The 17503-nt window shown below is 42.6% G+C and overlaps 1 protein-coding gene across 22 annotated transcripts in view; it reads left to right on the top strand.

Moving 5' to 3' along the window:
• NRXN2 (neurexin 2) overlaps window positions 1-17503 on the top strand; it is a 1320144-nt gene that overhangs the window by 1135192 nt on the left and 167449 nt on the right. For all 22 annotated transcript variants that reach the window (XM_063945216.1, XM_063945229.1, XM_063945225.1 and 19 more), the window contains one exon: window positions 8399-8721. In XM_063945216.1, coding sequence (XP_063801286.1) covers window positions 8399-8721 — 323 coding nt within the window. The remainder of the gene's footprint in view (window positions 1-8398; window positions 8722-17503) is intronic.

Consider the following 17503-nt stretch of genomic DNA (forward strand, 5'->3'; position numbering starts at 1 on the left):
TACTGTATGACAGCTGATATTACTCAATCGGCCACAAAAGGACCACTATGACAGATACAGTAATGAGAATATCTAAATTAATAGGATCTCTGTCAAAGATGGCTGAAAGCATGGTGTTGGCATGGTCTGAATAATGAAACTCAAAATGTTGATGTGGATAAAAAGTCTTCAGTCAAATTGTCTACATTCACAATATGAACACTGTCATAATATCAACTTTGTGAATATCGACAGTACACTTTATGGTTAGGAGTAGTTTGCAGTTACGGTTAGGACTAGAATCGCCTCAAAATGCTATGTCAACAAGTCTAACAATGATGACATTATGTCAGTGTTGACATTTGACATGCAATGTCTTTGTAAAAATTCATAATGTTGACATTCCGACCATGTTGACATTCTGATGTTAATATTCTTGTCATGCGGGAGAGCCGGGTACTGGGACAGAGGCTCTGATGCATACCTATCCGAGCATTGTGGTGGCCATATGGGGGTCTTCTGCGGTGGTTCTGTTCCTGGGTCTAATCTACGTCTCCCGGCCAACAGCTACATTACAGTTGGGGCTCTGGCGGGAGAATGAAGGCTGGCATCCTACATGTGCCACTTCCTGCGGGGTCAGGGGATTGGACATTGCCATATTAGGACCAGTCAGGTGACCCTAGCTCCACCAACTAAGAGGCTGTTTTGCAAGTGTTAGTTAGTCTAGCCAATCAGCTCCCAACACTTCAATTAAGAGGGGAATCCAAATCATGTATAAGCCGCCAGTGCAACAAGGTTCACAGCTCATGCTGCGCGCTAAAGCTCTGTACTCCTTACAGAATTTCCTATGTTTATACCAATCCCTCCTCTGCCGATCTCTCCCTAGGGCAGTGGTTCTCAAACTCGGTCCTCAGGACCCCACACATTGCATGTTTTGCAGGTAACACAGCAGGTGCACAGGTGTATTAATTAATCACTGACACATTTTAAAAGGTCCACAGGTGGAGATAATTATGTCACTTGTGATTCTGTGAGGAGACTTGCAAAACATGCACTATGTGGGGTAATGAGGACCGAGTTTGAGAACCTGTGCCCTAGGGTCATAGAGCATTCCTGTACCAGCCCGAATTCAGTCACCACCAGTTCCAGTGCGGTCAAAGCACATTCTGGTAATGGCCTGGATTCAGTATCTACTGGTTCCATTCCAGTCACAGCACATTCTGGTACCAGCCCGGATTCAGTTCCCTCCGGTCCTAGCACGGTACAGTTCATTCCAGTACTATCCCAGATTCAGTCTTCACTAATTCTAATGCAGACCTTGTGCAATCCAGCACTTGACTAGTCCAGCCTTTCATTGACTAAGGGGGAGATGTACTAAGCAGTGATAAGAGTGGAGAAATGAGCCAGTGAAGAAGTTGTCCATGGCAACCAATCATCTGCTAAGTATAATTTTATAGAATGCACTTTAGACATGTTACCCCAACACTGACTTCTCCACACTTTTCACTGCTTCATGAATAGTACCCATTAAGAAGAAGGAGGCTCTGTCATAGTTGCCAGCAGCTGACAGTCCTGACAGAGACTGCTTCACATTTCATGTTCTTCACTTCCCACCAGTGGCACTCACGCCACATCATGCAGGGGGGAGTGGGATAGCACATATGAACATACATGCAGGGATGTATGTAACATATGTGCTGGCTGCAGGTGTCCGGTGATCAGCAGCGCTGTGTGTCTTACAGCCACCATTGAACCCGGGATGCTGCATTCAGCTCCACTCTCCTTCAAAGCCCACCCCCAGACTCTTGTGAAAACTAGCCAGTGGGAGAATGGGGGTGGGCTTAGCAGGAGAGTAGAGGGGTGTTATGCTGAATGCTGAATCCAGGGTTCAGCGGAGCCTGTAAAACCACACGCAGCACTGCCAATTCCCTGCAGCAGCACATATGTTACATACATCCCTGCATGTATGTTCATATGTGCTATCCCACTCCCCTCTGCATGATGTGGTGTGAGCTTTCCCACTGTCTCTCCTCTTTCCAGTTGAGCTATAACTGTATTGATTGCTAATTGTATTTATACTTCTTAAAGTTAGGGGGAGATCATGGGAGCATTTTTGGGGTTCACACTGGGCTTATGGTTAAGAAATTGGCCATTGAATAGATTCCATAGTACAACACCTGTTGTATGTATTTAGAGCTATATATGCATATGTTCATGTAATTCACAGACAGAAGAATTACACAGAAGGCAATCTGATAATATAATGAATAACATGAATAAAATAGGTGTAATAGAGTGCTCTGGTGCTTGGAAAAGAGAAGGTTGGATGACAGATTCTGACAATCTCTGATCTGTGACTGGGAGTCTTGCCACCTAGCAACAGTTGTAGTAGAGTAGGAAACACATGGCACCCACCCTCATTATAGGCTCCCTGCTGGCATGATGTTGACTTTGAAATAATAATAATTTCCCCAAGTACATGAAGACAGCCATAAGGCCACCTTTGCCATGATGTTTACGGAGGATTTCAAGATTCTTTTTATCTGAAATTGTATAACAGCACCTGGAATAGAAAAATTAATTACTGAAATTACATTTACTTTTTCACCTCAGATTGGTAAATGCCATTACAACTGCATCCATGAACTACCAGTAATAAATATATCACTAAGACCCCCATTTATCAAGCCTTGGAGAGTGATAAATTGCATGGTGATAAAGTACCAACCAATCAGCTTATAACTGCCATGTTACAGACTGTGTTTGAGGAATGACAGTTAGGAGCTGGTTGGCTGGTACTTTTGGGGACATTTACTAAGCAGTGATAAGATCGGAGAAGTGAGCCAATGGAGATGTTGCCCCATCAACCAATCAGCAGCTCTGTATCATTTTATACTATGCAAATTATAGATCTTACTTCAGTGCTGATTGGTTGCCATGGGCAACTTCTCCTCTGGCTCACTTCTCCGCTCTTATCACTGCTTAGTAAATGTCCCCCTTTTTTATCACTCTCCAAGGCTTTAAAAATCTGGGCTTAAATTAGCAGAGTTTAAGAATTTAGGCTTAATTCCCAGTTGGACCTACAGTATGTCTTTTATGAAGCGTAAAATACAAATACTGTAAAATTTCATACTGTGAGCAGATTAATCTTCATCTTATGCTTGTGGCTACTTACACTTACAGAGGTGGGAGGGGAATGGGGATGGGCAGGTAAGTGTCAGCCGATCACAGAACAGGTTTATTAATGCAACTGAAGTATAATCAGAGGTATTAGGACTCGGCTTAACCCATGGTGCAATGATCCATGCAACTGATAATGATCAACCTAATGATCCCATAAAAGGTTAATGCAACCAAATTGTGCTCTAAAAAAAGGACATTAATACTGGTAATAAGAGTAGCCTGGAAGCTTTCCTTTACTCAGGGACCCACAAACTGCAAAGGCTGTCAATGAAGTACTGTACAAAGGTTTGCCACATCTAAAAGGAATTATTCTACTATATCATGTATGCATAAACATAGCATGCATACATGCAAACCCAATGATTATTTACCTTTCATCATGGATTTATTGTACAGAAACAGATGGACTAATGTATATGCATAATACAATATAAAAAATAAATAAATAGGAGCTTATACACAGTATACCTGTTTCTGCTAAACTGTATAATTAAAGTAGGGCAGATACTCCCTCTGTAATGTTGTGCATAGATAAATATTGCTTTACTCCCTTTGGCAAGAAGGTGAGCTGCGATTCTTCTACTTAACAACATTGCTAACATTTCCCATACAGTAGATCTTATTGAGAATCATTTCTACCAATCAGAAATCCATAGGAGAATGTGGTAGTATATTTTATAGGCCAACAAAAGTAAAATAAATAACTATGCACTCTGTCCTCTTTACATAAGCATTTAAACTGGACAGATATTTGCTCAGATATTGTCTAGAGGGTTATCATTCCACTTGAATGAAAACATATTTCATGTGAATGAAAGGATGCATTAAGCCAGGGATAGGCAATCTGCAATACGCCAACTGCTGACGAACCACATCTCCCTTGATGCCATTAACAGCTGGAGTGCTGAAGGTAGCCCATTTATGCTAAATTAATCTTCATATAGTGTTTTAACAGTAAAATTAAGTATATAGTTCTAGATTTCTTCCTATGGTGTCTTTGGAGGTTTGACCTACAGTAACTTGTTTTCAACTGTCGTTCCTCTGTGGATTGAATATTAAACTAAATTTGTTAGCTGATTTTCTGAAAACAGAGTGTAACCCTTTCAGTTAATGACAATTATTCCACAAATCTGATATCACAAATTGTGTCTTAAAAAGTGTATCATTAAAACATCTTGTATTTTAAAAGTTAACTATCTAAAAAAATTTTTTTTTGTTTTTTTTAATGGCATCTCCCAGTGAGCAATGCTTTTGTCAAATGTAAGAAACAATTGGAGCTCCTATAATAAAATATTCTAATGTTCTAAAAATTGTTTCTCAATAAGAGACTTTAACTAAAAAGCTAGACTTTAACAAAGGATGCCCTTGAGATATCTACCAATAATCATATTTCAGATGTGTTCTTATCTTGCAAACATGATACCCGGGAAACGTGTGCAAATCTGTAACACCAAGACGCCAATAAGAAGTTCTTCCTAAGATCTTTGACAGTGAAAAATATCTGATGCCTGGTGTTGGATAGAAAAAAATGCATCAAAGTGACAGGACGTATTACATGCAGCAAAAAAGGACAATTTGAGTCCAAATTAATTATCTAAAATATAACAGCTACCAGCACTTGCCGGCATGTGAGTTACTGGTGCCAAATTAAAGTGATAATGCCAAATAACACCCACAAAAAGCAGTAGGGGGTTAATAGAATTTATAACATACACAAATCAAATGACATAATACTGTATAACAGTGAGTGTGTACAGGGTTTATTTAGATTTTTTTTATTTTATTTTTCCCTGTAATAGCTTGGACATTCATTTTTCTGTGCACATATTTGCTTTATATTTAAGCATATTGACATACTGGTGCTCTATTTATGTAGAATGAATATCTGACTTTCATTCAGTAAAAAAAAATAATTTACAAATTGTACTTGTAGGTGACAGAAATGTAAAAGGTGTTGTAATTGTAAGATACAGCCATTATCCTTATCAGCTGCCAATAATAGCTGTCATTGGTGATCATTTCCATGCATTTACTGGTGTAGGAAAAGACGGAGGCATGTTCAATGAACCAACCACTTCCAGAACAAAAACTGTCATTGGAATCACTACTATTATTATCATTATTGTTATTACTCACAAAATCTATATACAATATCTATTTCCAATACATTTAAATCAAGGCCAACAGGTGAATACATGTCCCATATATTAGCAGACACTATTTTAGAATCCATAGGCAAGACGCAGGGGAGTAGGGGGTGGGGGTTGTTCCAGTTGCCCAGAACTCTGTGGTCAACAGCTTAAATCATATCCGTAATAGCACTAGTATATAAAATGATTTTACTACAGCTACAGCCAAAACATGCAGTATAAAGGATGGAACAGAGCTGCTTATCTTCTCCGCACATCTCTGATTAACACTAACCAAATTACCAGGAGTTTATACTGGTGCACCTGTGTATAATGCCCAGATGTACCCTTTGGCTCATATATTGCATGTAAATCTGGCTCTGGTACTAGCCAGTGCCTCCTGATCCATTTAGCTCACCGCACGTCCCTGATTAAGGGGTCTGGACGCTCCTAGGCACTACAGTAGTGGACACCCCTCTGCCTAATTTTAATACTTTCATTGATTAGTTTTAATCCCTCATTTGATAATTGGCAATTTAATAGAATAATAAAAAAAAAACATAACTATGACATTTTGTTTAATTTGTAATTATGTATACATATTGACTAAGTGGGACAGTTTACAGGAGCAGTATGTGCATGTCCTACCCATTTACACTTAACTCATGATGACATATATGTACAGTAAAGTGGAAATAATCTGCAGTTACTCATAAATTTCGGGCTGACCGTAACAACACAAGCAACCAAGTGTTGTCCCCTAAAAAGTACCGCCCCTATGCAAGTGCCTCATGTGCCTAATGGGAAATTCCCCACTGGCAGCTTCTCTAACCAAGCCTGCTGCTGTGTGTGGATCTGTGCGCTCAGTCAGAGCACCGGACCAGAGAGACTAGAGAACACCTGCCTGCAGAACAGACAAGCCTCTTACTAAGCCTCTTACCAGAGAGACTAGAGAATACCTGCCTGCAGAACAGACAAGCCTCTTACTAAGCCTCTTACCAGAGAGACTAGAGAATACCTGCCTGCAGAACAGACAAGCCTCTTACCTTGAGGTTTGAGAATTTTTGCTTACAAAGCTTAGTTCTTTCTCCTATTGGTTATAATAAAGTATTATGCCAATGTACAGTATTATTTAATATTTAACCTTTTTCTGACCACTTAATATATTTATAGATGGTGTATGTAATACCATATTTCAATGATGGTATTACATACACCATCCAGTATATAAGGAAACCATTGTGTACATTTACTGTATGTCCACAGCAGGTGCTAAGTTCTTCTGCCAATCTTCCGGACTTGGCCAATGCTACAGTGACGTGTATTGTGTAATGGTGCCACATCTGGAAAAAAATCATTCAGCTCAGACAGGCTATCCCTGTTGCCAAGTCTAACAGCTTACTTTTGTCATTGCCCTCTATATGTCTGATGCATTACATACACCGCACATTGTATGAAGCAGACTATAGATTGTTAAGTGCTCATTATACCCTCTTCATAGGCAGGCAACAATTGTTCTAACAACAAGCATTTGGAAAAGCCCCTCTAGAAATCCTGAGTTTGCCCCTGGATTTCTTTGTAAACATGAGATTTTGTGAGGAAATTAATTTGTTGTTGTTGTTATTATTATTATTATTATTGTTGTTGTTGTTGTTGTTGTTGTTTTCTGTTGTACTATACTAATCATGATTAGACATTTTATTTATGATGATGCATGCTTCCTATATAGATCTTAACCAGGACTATTTATACAGGGAAGAAGCATGATCATGTATGGGCCATTCAAACTGGAATCAGTTCCTGGGCACTCAGTCAGGGGCAGATTTATTAAGCCTGGTGAAGTGATAAAGTGGAAGGTAATAAAGTACCAGCCAATCAGCTCCTAACTTCCATGTTACAGGCTGGGTTTGAAAAATGACAGTTAGGAGGTGATTGGCTGGTGCTTTATCACCTTCCACTTTATCACATCATCAGGCTTCATAAATGTGCCCCTCAGTCCCTCGCTGATAACTCCATTGTCCCATGCAGAACCATACAATGAACCTGCCTTATTGGTGTGAAAGCACCTGATCCATCTCAGTTAGTAATAAATCACTACAGTACTTTAAGGCATCCAAGAATAGGCTAGACCACTGCAATACATGTTCTACAGTATTTCTCCTTCCAGCCCTCTCTCCCATGTTGTTCGTTCTGCATGACTCCATATGTCACACAGATTATCTGCTCGGAAGTGACCCCAGAAGCTGTGTTTGTGCATGCCAAACCAATAGGGCTTTTCAGTATAAGATATTACACTTATAACTTTTTCTCCCGCGGCCCCTTGTTGTACTATTCTGTTTCCAGAAGGAAATGCCCTCATTATGAATTTTGCAGTTAGTGTAAGATTTACTTCTGTGATCGACTAAAACAAATTATAGAATGAAAAAAATATTCTACATATTAACATACTGTATTTAAATGTCAGTCTGATAGGTATTGTGTAGTTATAGTTCCAGTTCATCTTCTTGCTATACTGTTAAGATTATGGCCACACATACATTAAACCTGCTCAACAGAAACTCTTTTAAAGCTAAAAACAGATTTGTTGAAATGTATTATTGAAAGTCGTCACAAAAGCTTGATGACATTTGCATTGTTTTAGGAATGATACCTGATCTTGTTATACTGAAACATTGTGAAGACATGTTAGGTATGTATGCCAGTTAGATTAAGTTCCAGATCAGTTACCGTAATCAGTGCCACTCTTCAAAGTACTGTACAATTTTGATTTTACCTTTATATGATTTGTGATTATTAGTTTGGCTGTGATGATCTAGAGATGTTTCATAGTAAAACTGTTCACAGTATATTAATTTCAAATATAGTCTTATTTTGATATGTTCTGACAATAGTGTTATGATAAGCTATAAAGGATTAAAAAAATGATTTTAATCATCATCAGTTGCAACAAAAAGGATACCATTGTCATCTTTAAATACACTTTTCAATGGCACAATGTGTACTGTATATGCTTAAACCATGTCTTGTCTTGTAGGCAGTAGTCTGTTGAGGTCAGTTTTCAAATTAACACTGTAACTTGATGGATCATTTTTCCTGTCACCCGCCAGGTCGGCAGCTCACTATCTTCAACAGCCAGGCGGTTATCAAAGTTGGTGGGAAGGACCAGGGACGTCCGTTCCAGGGTCAGATCTCAGGCTTATACTACAATGGCCTAAAGGTGCTGTCCCTAGCTGCAGAAAGTGACCCAAATGTTAGGACAGAGGGCAACCTAATGCTCGTCGGTGAGGTTCCATCCGTCATGACCACAGAAACCACAGCCACTACACTTTTGGCTGACATGTCTACCACCATCATGGAGACAACTACAACCATGGCTACCACGACCACAAGGAAAGGGAGGTCCCCAACAATGAGAGACAGCATCACACCGGTAAGAACAGCATAAATGACATACAATCTGCAACCCCTATACAGTAACTCACACTATGATAATGATAACATTATTACGTATACTGAAAGCTAACATCCCGGCAGTTGGGATACCTAGGGGTATATTTACTAAGGTGTGAGTGGACATGTGGAGATGTTGCCCATAGCAAACAATCAGATTCCACTTAACATATATCTAGCTGCTTCTAGAAGAAAATAGCTAGAATCTGATTGGTTGCTATGGGCCACATCTCCACTTCAATAAAAACTCACACCTTAGTAAATATACCCCCTACAGTCAGAACATTATCTATATAGAATATTAACATGCACATATGACATTACACTGCATGACATTATGCTGCAGTTTATAATGGTGTCTGAATTGATCAAAATGAGCAACTGTGCTGTCTGAGTATGTACTGACAGAAAAGTTTTACAAAAGACATATTTTGTTCCTGAAAGAAGACATGTAGCTTTCTGCAAATAAATCCTTTCAGCTGCTTCTCCACAAATATCTTCAATAGTGTCTTACGTCAGTTATGTATTCTCAGTGTTATGCTTATTGTAAAAGTCTTCACAAAAATAGATTGCTCAAGGAACAGCTTAGAAAAATGGAATCAGAATTTGACATCCCTGGTTGTTGGAGCGTTCCTATCTTTCCCACATTGGCATGTCAGTGACAAAGGATTTCAGTTGATTTTGGCCTCAATTTATTGAGCCACTGTTTGTAATGAAAGAATAAAGGCAATTCCTGTTGTGGCCTTAACTCCTCTCCTAAACATTTGAGTGCTAAACACTGACTTAATAGGTGCAGAGTAGGATCTGGAAGGGTAACAGCGCTTTTACTCATAGGAAATTATGAGTTAATAGTAAATTTTTATCGTAGTCAGATTGTCACATTATGCAATAAACTGTACCGAAGCAGCAAGCAAATCATTGCAAACCTTCCATTAAATAAACCAATATTGATAACGTCATTTTTGAATGCACAGGTTGTAAATATGATATTGTTAATGTAAAGCAAAATAATTATTGCAATCGGCATATTTCATTCTTTGGTGGCTATTGCATTTAGACATGATTATTTCAGGCTTATTAATAAAAAAATTGTTGAAGTTGAGCATATACAGTAGCTCAGATACATAGCTACAACACTGCCAGTTTTATGTACTTGAGTTGTCTTGTACAGTATAGTTGTCACAGTTTGAATAAAGGTGACTATGGCCCTGATTGTATGTAAACCTGATGGTATAAGAAAGGGACCATGCTACAAAAAGAGGGAGTCTCTCCCCCAGTTTTGTAGGCATGCTGAGCCCAGGGTCTGTGTCGTCGTGTAGACTTCCTGGACTCGTTAGAGAACCCATAGCCAGTCAGAGTAAGCTACGGCTTACGCAGATGGTGGAGGGCTACGACCATTGTGACCAATGGTTGAGATGGTGATCCGATGCTGAATCATCGGACACAGCACTCGGATCACAGATGCTGGCAGGAGACCTTATTTTCCTCCTGCTGCATTAGCATTTTAATTGTATGGTATTGCACAGCCGCTTCTCTGCGCTATATTTGTAGTGAGATATATATATATATATATATATAAAAGGATTTTAATTACCTACCGGTAAATCCTTTTCTCGTAGTCCGTAGAGGATGCTGGGGTCCACATTAGTACCATGGGGTATAGACGGGTCCCTTGGGAGCCATGGGCACTTTAAGAGTTTAATAGTGTGGGCTGGCTCCTCCCTCTATGCCGCTCCTACCAGACCCAGTCTAAAAACTGTGCCCGAGGAGACGGACATACTTCGAGAGAACGAAAGACACAGATGTGGTAAGATTCACACCAGCTCACACATAGCAAGGCAAACCAGGCCAACCAGCTTGAACAACCTCAGCAACAGCTGAATAACAGTACTTAACCAAGTAACAACACAGTACTTAACCAAGTAACAAGGCAGTACAGAACCAAGTAACAACTGCAGGAAAACGAAGTACTGGGCGGGCGCCCTGCATCCTCTACGGACTACAAGAAAAGGATTTACCGGAAGGTAATTAATCTCTATTTTCTCTTACGTCCTAGAGGATGCTGGGGTCCACATTAGTACCATGGGGATGTACCAAAGCTCCCATTACAGGAGGGAGAGCGCGGAGGCTCCTGCAGAACTGATTGACCAAACTTTAGGTCCTCAGAGGCCAAAGTCTCGAACTTGTAGAACTTATCAAACGTGTTCGACCCAGACCAAGTAGCCGCTCAGCAAAGCTGTAAAGCCGAGACACCCCGGGCAGCCGCCCAGGAAGAACCCACCTTATGAGCAGAGTGGGCCTTAACAGATTTTTGACACGGCAAGCCTGCCATAGAATAAGCATGCTGGATAGTGAACCTGATCCAGCAAGAAATCATCTGTTTAGAAGCAGGACACCCAATCTTGTTGAAATCAGAAAAGGACAAACAGAGAATCTGACTTTCTGTGACATGAAGTCCTCTTCACATAAATCCTCAAAGCCATCACAACATCCAAGGACTTTGAGGTAATTGAGGAGTCAGTAGCCACTGGCACCACAATAGGTTGGTTGATATGAAAAGCTGACACAACCTTTGGAAGAAACTTTTGACACATCCTGAGCTCAGCTCTATCTTCATGGAAAATCAAGTAGGGGCTCTTGCAGGACAATGCCCCCAATTAGACACACGCCTAGCCGAAGCTAATGCCAACAGTGTGACCGCCTTCCAAGTGAGAAACTTGACCTCAACCTCCTGTAGAGGCTCAAACCAATCCGATTGCAGGAACTGCAACACCACGTTAAGATCCCAAGGTGCTGTAGGAGGCACAAAGGGATGCTGGATGCGCAATACCCCTTTCAAGAAGGTCTGAACCTCAGGGAGGGAAGCCAATTGTTTCTGGAAGAAAATGGATAAGGCCAAAACTTGGACCTTTATGGATCCCAAATGCAGGCTCACATCCACACCTGTTTGCAGAAAGAGTAGAAACCGTACAAGTTGAAACTCCACCATAGGAAACTTCTTGGATTCACACCAAGACACATACTTTTTCCAAATGCGATGATAATGTTTAGACGTTACTCCCTTCCTAGCCTGTATCAGGGTACGAATAACGTTGTTCGGAATGCCCTTCCGAGCTAAGATCTGGCGTTCAACTTCCATGCCGTCGAACGTAGCCGCGGTAAGTCTTGATAAGCGAACAGCCCTTGTTGCAGAAGGTCCTCTCGAAGAGGAAGAGGCCTCGGGTCTTCCAGCAGTAACTCCAGAAGATCCGCGTACCAAGCTCTTCTTGGCCAGTCTGGAGCAATGAGGATCGCCTGAACTCCTGCTTTCTTTATGAGTTTTAGAATTCTTGGGATGAGTGGGAGTGGAGGGAACACGTACACTGACTTGAACACCCACGGAGTAACCAGGGCGTCCACCGCCACTGCATGTGGATCCCGCAACCTGGAACAGTACCTCTGAAGCTTCTTGTTGAGGCTGGAGGCCATCATGTCTATTTGAGGTACACCTTAAAGATTTGTTACCTCCGTGAACACCTCCGGATGGAGGCCCCACTCTTCCGGATGGAGATCGTGTCTGCTGAGGAAGTCTGCTTCCCAGTTGTCCCCTCCCGGAATGAAGATTGCTGGTAGCACCACTGCATGCTTTTCTGCCCAAAGGAGGATCCTTGTTACTTCAGAAATTGCAGCCCTGCTCTTCGTTCCGCCCTGTCGGTTTATGTATGCCACCGTCGTTACATTTTCCGACTGAACCTGAATGGCCTGATCTTTCAGAAGATGTGCCGCCTGTAGAAGACCATTGTACACGGCTCTCAGTTACAGAATGTTTATTGGAAGGATGGATTCCAGACTTGACCACCTTTCTTGGAAGGTTTCCCCTTGGGTGACAGCGCCCCAACCTCTGAGACTTGCATCCGTGGTTAGAATTATCCAGTTCTGAATCCCGAACCTGCGGCCCTCAAAAAGGTGAGGCATCTGTAGCCACCATAGGAGCGAAATCCTGGCTTTCAGCGACAGCCGTATTCTCTGGTGCATGTGCAGGTGAGATCCCGACCACTTGTCCAGGAGATCCAGTTGGAAGGACCATGCATTAAATCTTCCGTACTGTAGAGCCTCGTAGGAGGCAACCATTTTTCCCAGAAGGCGAACGCATTGATGAACCGATACCCGGGCAGGCTTTAAGACATCCCAGACCATTGTCTGTATCACCAACACCTTCTCCACCAGTAGAAACACCCTCTGCACTTCCGTGTCGAGGATCATCCCCAGGAAAGACAATCTCCTTGTCGGCTCCAATTGCGACTTTGGAAGGTTCAGGATCCATCCATGATCCCTGAGCAGTCGAGTCGTGAGAGCAGTGGACTGAAGCAACCTCTCCCTGGAAGACGTCTTTATCAGCAGATCGTCCAGAAAGGAATTATGTTCACTCCCCGTCTGCGAAGCAGTACCATCATCTCTGCCATCACCTTGGTGAACACCCTCAGTGCCGTGGAGAGGCCGAATGGCAGTGCATGGAACTGATAATGACAGTCCAGCAGTGCATATCTTAGATAAGCCTGGCGAGGCGGCCAGATTGGTATGTGAAGGTACCCATCCTTGATATCCATGGATACCAGGAATTCCCCTTCCTCCAGGCCTGAGACTCCATTTTGAACTTGAATTCCCTCAAATAAGGGTTTAACGACTTCAGGTTCAAAATTGGTCTGACTGAACCATCCGGTTTCGGTACCACAAATAGGTTTGAATAGTAACCCTTGCTTTCCAGGTGAGGTGGAACCGTAACAATGACATTTTCCCTTTCCAATTTTTGAATGGCTTCCTGTAGGATAGCCCTTTCTGTCAGCAAAGCTGGTAAGCCTGATTTGAAGAGTCTGTGAGGTGGGACCTCTTAAAATTCCAGTCTGTAACCTTGGGACACAATATCCTTTACTCAGGGATCCAGGCCGGATGATACTCAGACGTGACTGAAAAGTCTGAGTCTCGCTCCCACCTGCCCGCTCTCCAGACTGGGAGGTCCACCGTCATGCTGAGGATTTTGACGAAACAGAGCCAGGCTTCTGTTCCTGGGAACCTGCAGGTGCAGGTTTTTCTGGATTTTCCCCGACCACCTCTGAAGAAATTGGTAGGGGCTTTGGACTTCTTAACCTTTGCGGTCTGAAAGGACTGCATAGTAGATGCAGAAAAAGATTTCTTCGGTGTCTGAGTGGCTGAGGGAAGAAAAGTTGACTTACCCGCAGTTGCCGTGGAGATCCATGCATCCAAAGCCTCCCCAAATAGAGCCTGCCCTGGGAAGGGTAGGTTCTCTACATTTCTCTTGAAATCCACATCTGCAGACCATTGGCACAGCCAGAGTCCCCTGCATGCCGAGACAGCCATGGAAAACGTCCTTGCATTCAGATGACCCAGGTCCTTCATGGCCTCCACCATGAAACCTGCAGAATCCTGTATGTGACGTAAAAACATTTCAATGTCACTTCTATCCATAGAATCTAATTCCTCTAGTAATGTGCTTGACCACTTTACTATGGCTTTAGAAATCCATGCACAGGCAATAGTGGGCCTTAACGCCATGCCTGAAGCAGTGTATATGAATTTGAGCGTAGTCTCAATCTTGCGGTCTGACGTTTTTTTCAACGCGGTAGACCAAGGGACCGATAAAACCAACTTTTTAGACAGTCTATATACAGAAGCGTCTACTATAGAGGGGTTTTCCCACTTTTTCCTATCCTCCTCAGGAAAGTGAAAAGCCACGAGAACCCTCTTTGGGATCTGGAATTATTTCTCCGGGTTTTCCCAGGATTTTTCAAATAATGCGTTTAATTCCTTAGACGCAGGAAAGGTCAGGGAGGCTTTCTTATTTTCTGTAAAGTAAGCCTTCTTGACCTGCTCAGGTACTTTGTCAGTAATGTGTAACACATCCCTAATGGCCTCAATCATGAGCTGCATCCCTTTTGCAAGGGATTCCTCACCTCCCTGCATATCCCCAACACCGTCTCCCATATCAGAGTCGGTATCCATGTCAACTTGCATAATTTGGGCAAGAGCAGGCTCCTTTTGGCATATACCAGGGGAGTATGAGGAGGCTGTAGGAACAGAAACAGACAAAACCTCTACAGATTTTTTCAAAAGCTGAGTTTCAGTCTCATTATGAGCTACCCTAGATGAAATCTGGGGTATCATTCCCTTAATTGAAGTCACCCACACCGGTTCGGATTCAGAAGGCTGAGACATGACATTACATTCCTGAGTACATGTAATGGATTCCTCTGGTGAAGATACATACTCTGCAGCAAAAGACACAGAGTCCCTGGACATGATAATGTGAGAAATATGTACACACACACATACACACACACACACACACACACACACACACACACACACACACAGGAAAATGTCAGACACAGTTTCCCCCCAGGTACTTTCAGAGAGACACAGAGTTAATGGAGCCAGCACCCACACAGCGCCCCAGTCGGCAGTTATATTATAAAAGCCTGGCGCTGACTGTGCAAACTTAATAGACTACACAGTTTAAAATAGTGACTAAAACTCTCTCCGACCCTTCTATAACCCCCTGGTACCGCACAAGATAGCTGGATTTATGTGGAGGGTCAGCGCTTCCTGTCAGCGTCTCTGTGTAGGATCTGTAGGGAGAAAATTGCACTGGTGAGCTGCTGGATCGACTCTGAGGAGAAGCTTTGCCCCCTGTCATGGCGCGTCTTCCCGCACTTTAGGATTATACTGGCCTGAGGTAAAAACATCGCTAGCAGTAGAAACACTTCCCTGATAGCCCAGATGACCAGTTGTAAGGGTATTGCGCTGGCCCAGGGCGCCCCTCACAGCGCAGCACAGCACAGCAGTACCTCTGAGGCCTTCAGAGCGTAGCTTCAGCGCTGCGCTCCAACCCTGATGCCGCCATACTCACCAGCTTCCCGCTTGTCGGGTCACCGGCAACCTACTCACCATGACGTTTACTGGCTCTATTAGGGGGTGGCGGCATGCTGCGGGAGTGAGCGGTCACCTCGGGGGCTTGCGATCATCACCCTCAGGAGCTCAGTGTCCTGTCAGCGGAGATAGTGGCCATTAACCTCAGAGGGTTGGACACTACTCCCCCCCTAAGTCCCACGAAGCAGGGAGGCTGTTGCCAGCAGCCTCCCTGTGCCTAACTCTAATAAAAATAATAAAACTAGAAAAACTCCTATGGAGCTCACCTAGCTGTGACCGGCTCCACCGGGCACATTTTCTAAACTGGGTCTGGTAGGAGGGGCATAGAGGGAGGAGCCAGCCCACACTATTAATCTCTTAAAGTGCCCATGGCTCCCAAGAGACCCGTCTATAGCTCATGGTACTAATGTGGACCCCAGCATCCTCTAGGACGTAAGAGAAACTATATTTATTTAATAACTCATGAAAGCAACTTCAGGAACTCAATCAATTACAAACGTTTACTTATTCTGACGTATCTTCCTGGGTTTGGATTGCATCCTGTCTTAAACTTTCACTTTCCACTCCCAATACTCAATGGAAAATTATGAAAGGTGGCTTTAGGAAGGCATTTGAGGCATTGGGGGATCTGCTGCAGGTCACTTTATTGAATCATTGCTAAATATTGTTAAGGGATTTACAGTTTTATTTGCTAATCTCCAAATCTATTAATGGCAAATCGACCTATATATCACATACTTGCATACTATTGAAAAATCATTTCAGGGAGATTGTGAAAGTGACACCTATCAGCGCGGGCGTGTACTGCTACATCTGAGAGGCGTGTCATGAAAATGACTTACATCCAAATGTAAATGAGCCCCAAAATTAGTAAGATCTACTTGTTGAAGAAAAGTATTTTGCAGGATTTGTTTGTGTATTGTGTTTTACAAGAGGTTTCATATACTGTAAGTGGCCATGAGAAACCGTATTTAAAATGCATGTAGCCATAGAGATCTGTGCCTTATACCCAGTACAGGGAAATGGCACTGATAATGCCATTTGAATACATATACTGTATCTCTGATATCTTTTTTTTTCCCCCAAGAATGTAACAGCTATATAATGAGAATAAGGTGCAATCAGGGAGATTGCTGGACTATTACAGAAGTAAGGGAGATTGCTACTATTTCAGGGAGTCTCCTGCAGAATGAGTGAGGGTAGGCAAATATGATACATCACCAGTTTTCCAAGTCGACCAAAAAAAACCCCAAAAACCCAGACCTCATAGAATAACTGCAATCACTGATCTGTCAATGTTAAATATAGATCAGGGGAATCCATAAATTAAAGATTGCACTGGATGCAAACACTTGAGATATCGTCAAAACTAGTGTGATGAGCAAGATGGAAAATAACACATTTTAATGCATACAGATGTGTCCTCATATACCTAGCCTCAATACGCCATGCAGCGACATCACAGATCCCATGAAGCACCACTGAGCTGTACCAGTGACACCTGGCTGCTAATTTAACTGCACAGAATTACGGGGGTCATTCAAGTTGATCGCTTGCTGGCTAGTTTTAGCAGCCATGCAAACGCTATGTCGCCGACCACTGGGGAGTGTATTTTAGCTTAGCAGAAGTGCGAACACATGTGCAGCCGAGCTCTACAAAAACAGTTTGTGCAGTTTCAGAGTAGCTCTGAACCTACTCAGCACTTGCGATCACTTCAGCCTATTTGTGTCCGGATTTGACGTCATACACCCGCCCAGTGAACGCCCAGCCACGCCTACGTGCGAAAGAAAACTTTGCTAGAACCTATGCACAACCACAACGGGCTTTGTACCCGTATG

This window comes from Pseudophryne corroboree, chromosome 11, assembly GCF_028390025.1.
Source record: "Pseudophryne corroboree isolate aPseCor3 chromosome 11, aPseCor3.hap2, whole genome shotgun sequence".
Taxonomy (NCBI): Eukaryota; Metazoa; Chordata; class Amphibia; order Anura; family Myobatrachidae; genus Pseudophryne; species Pseudophryne corroboree.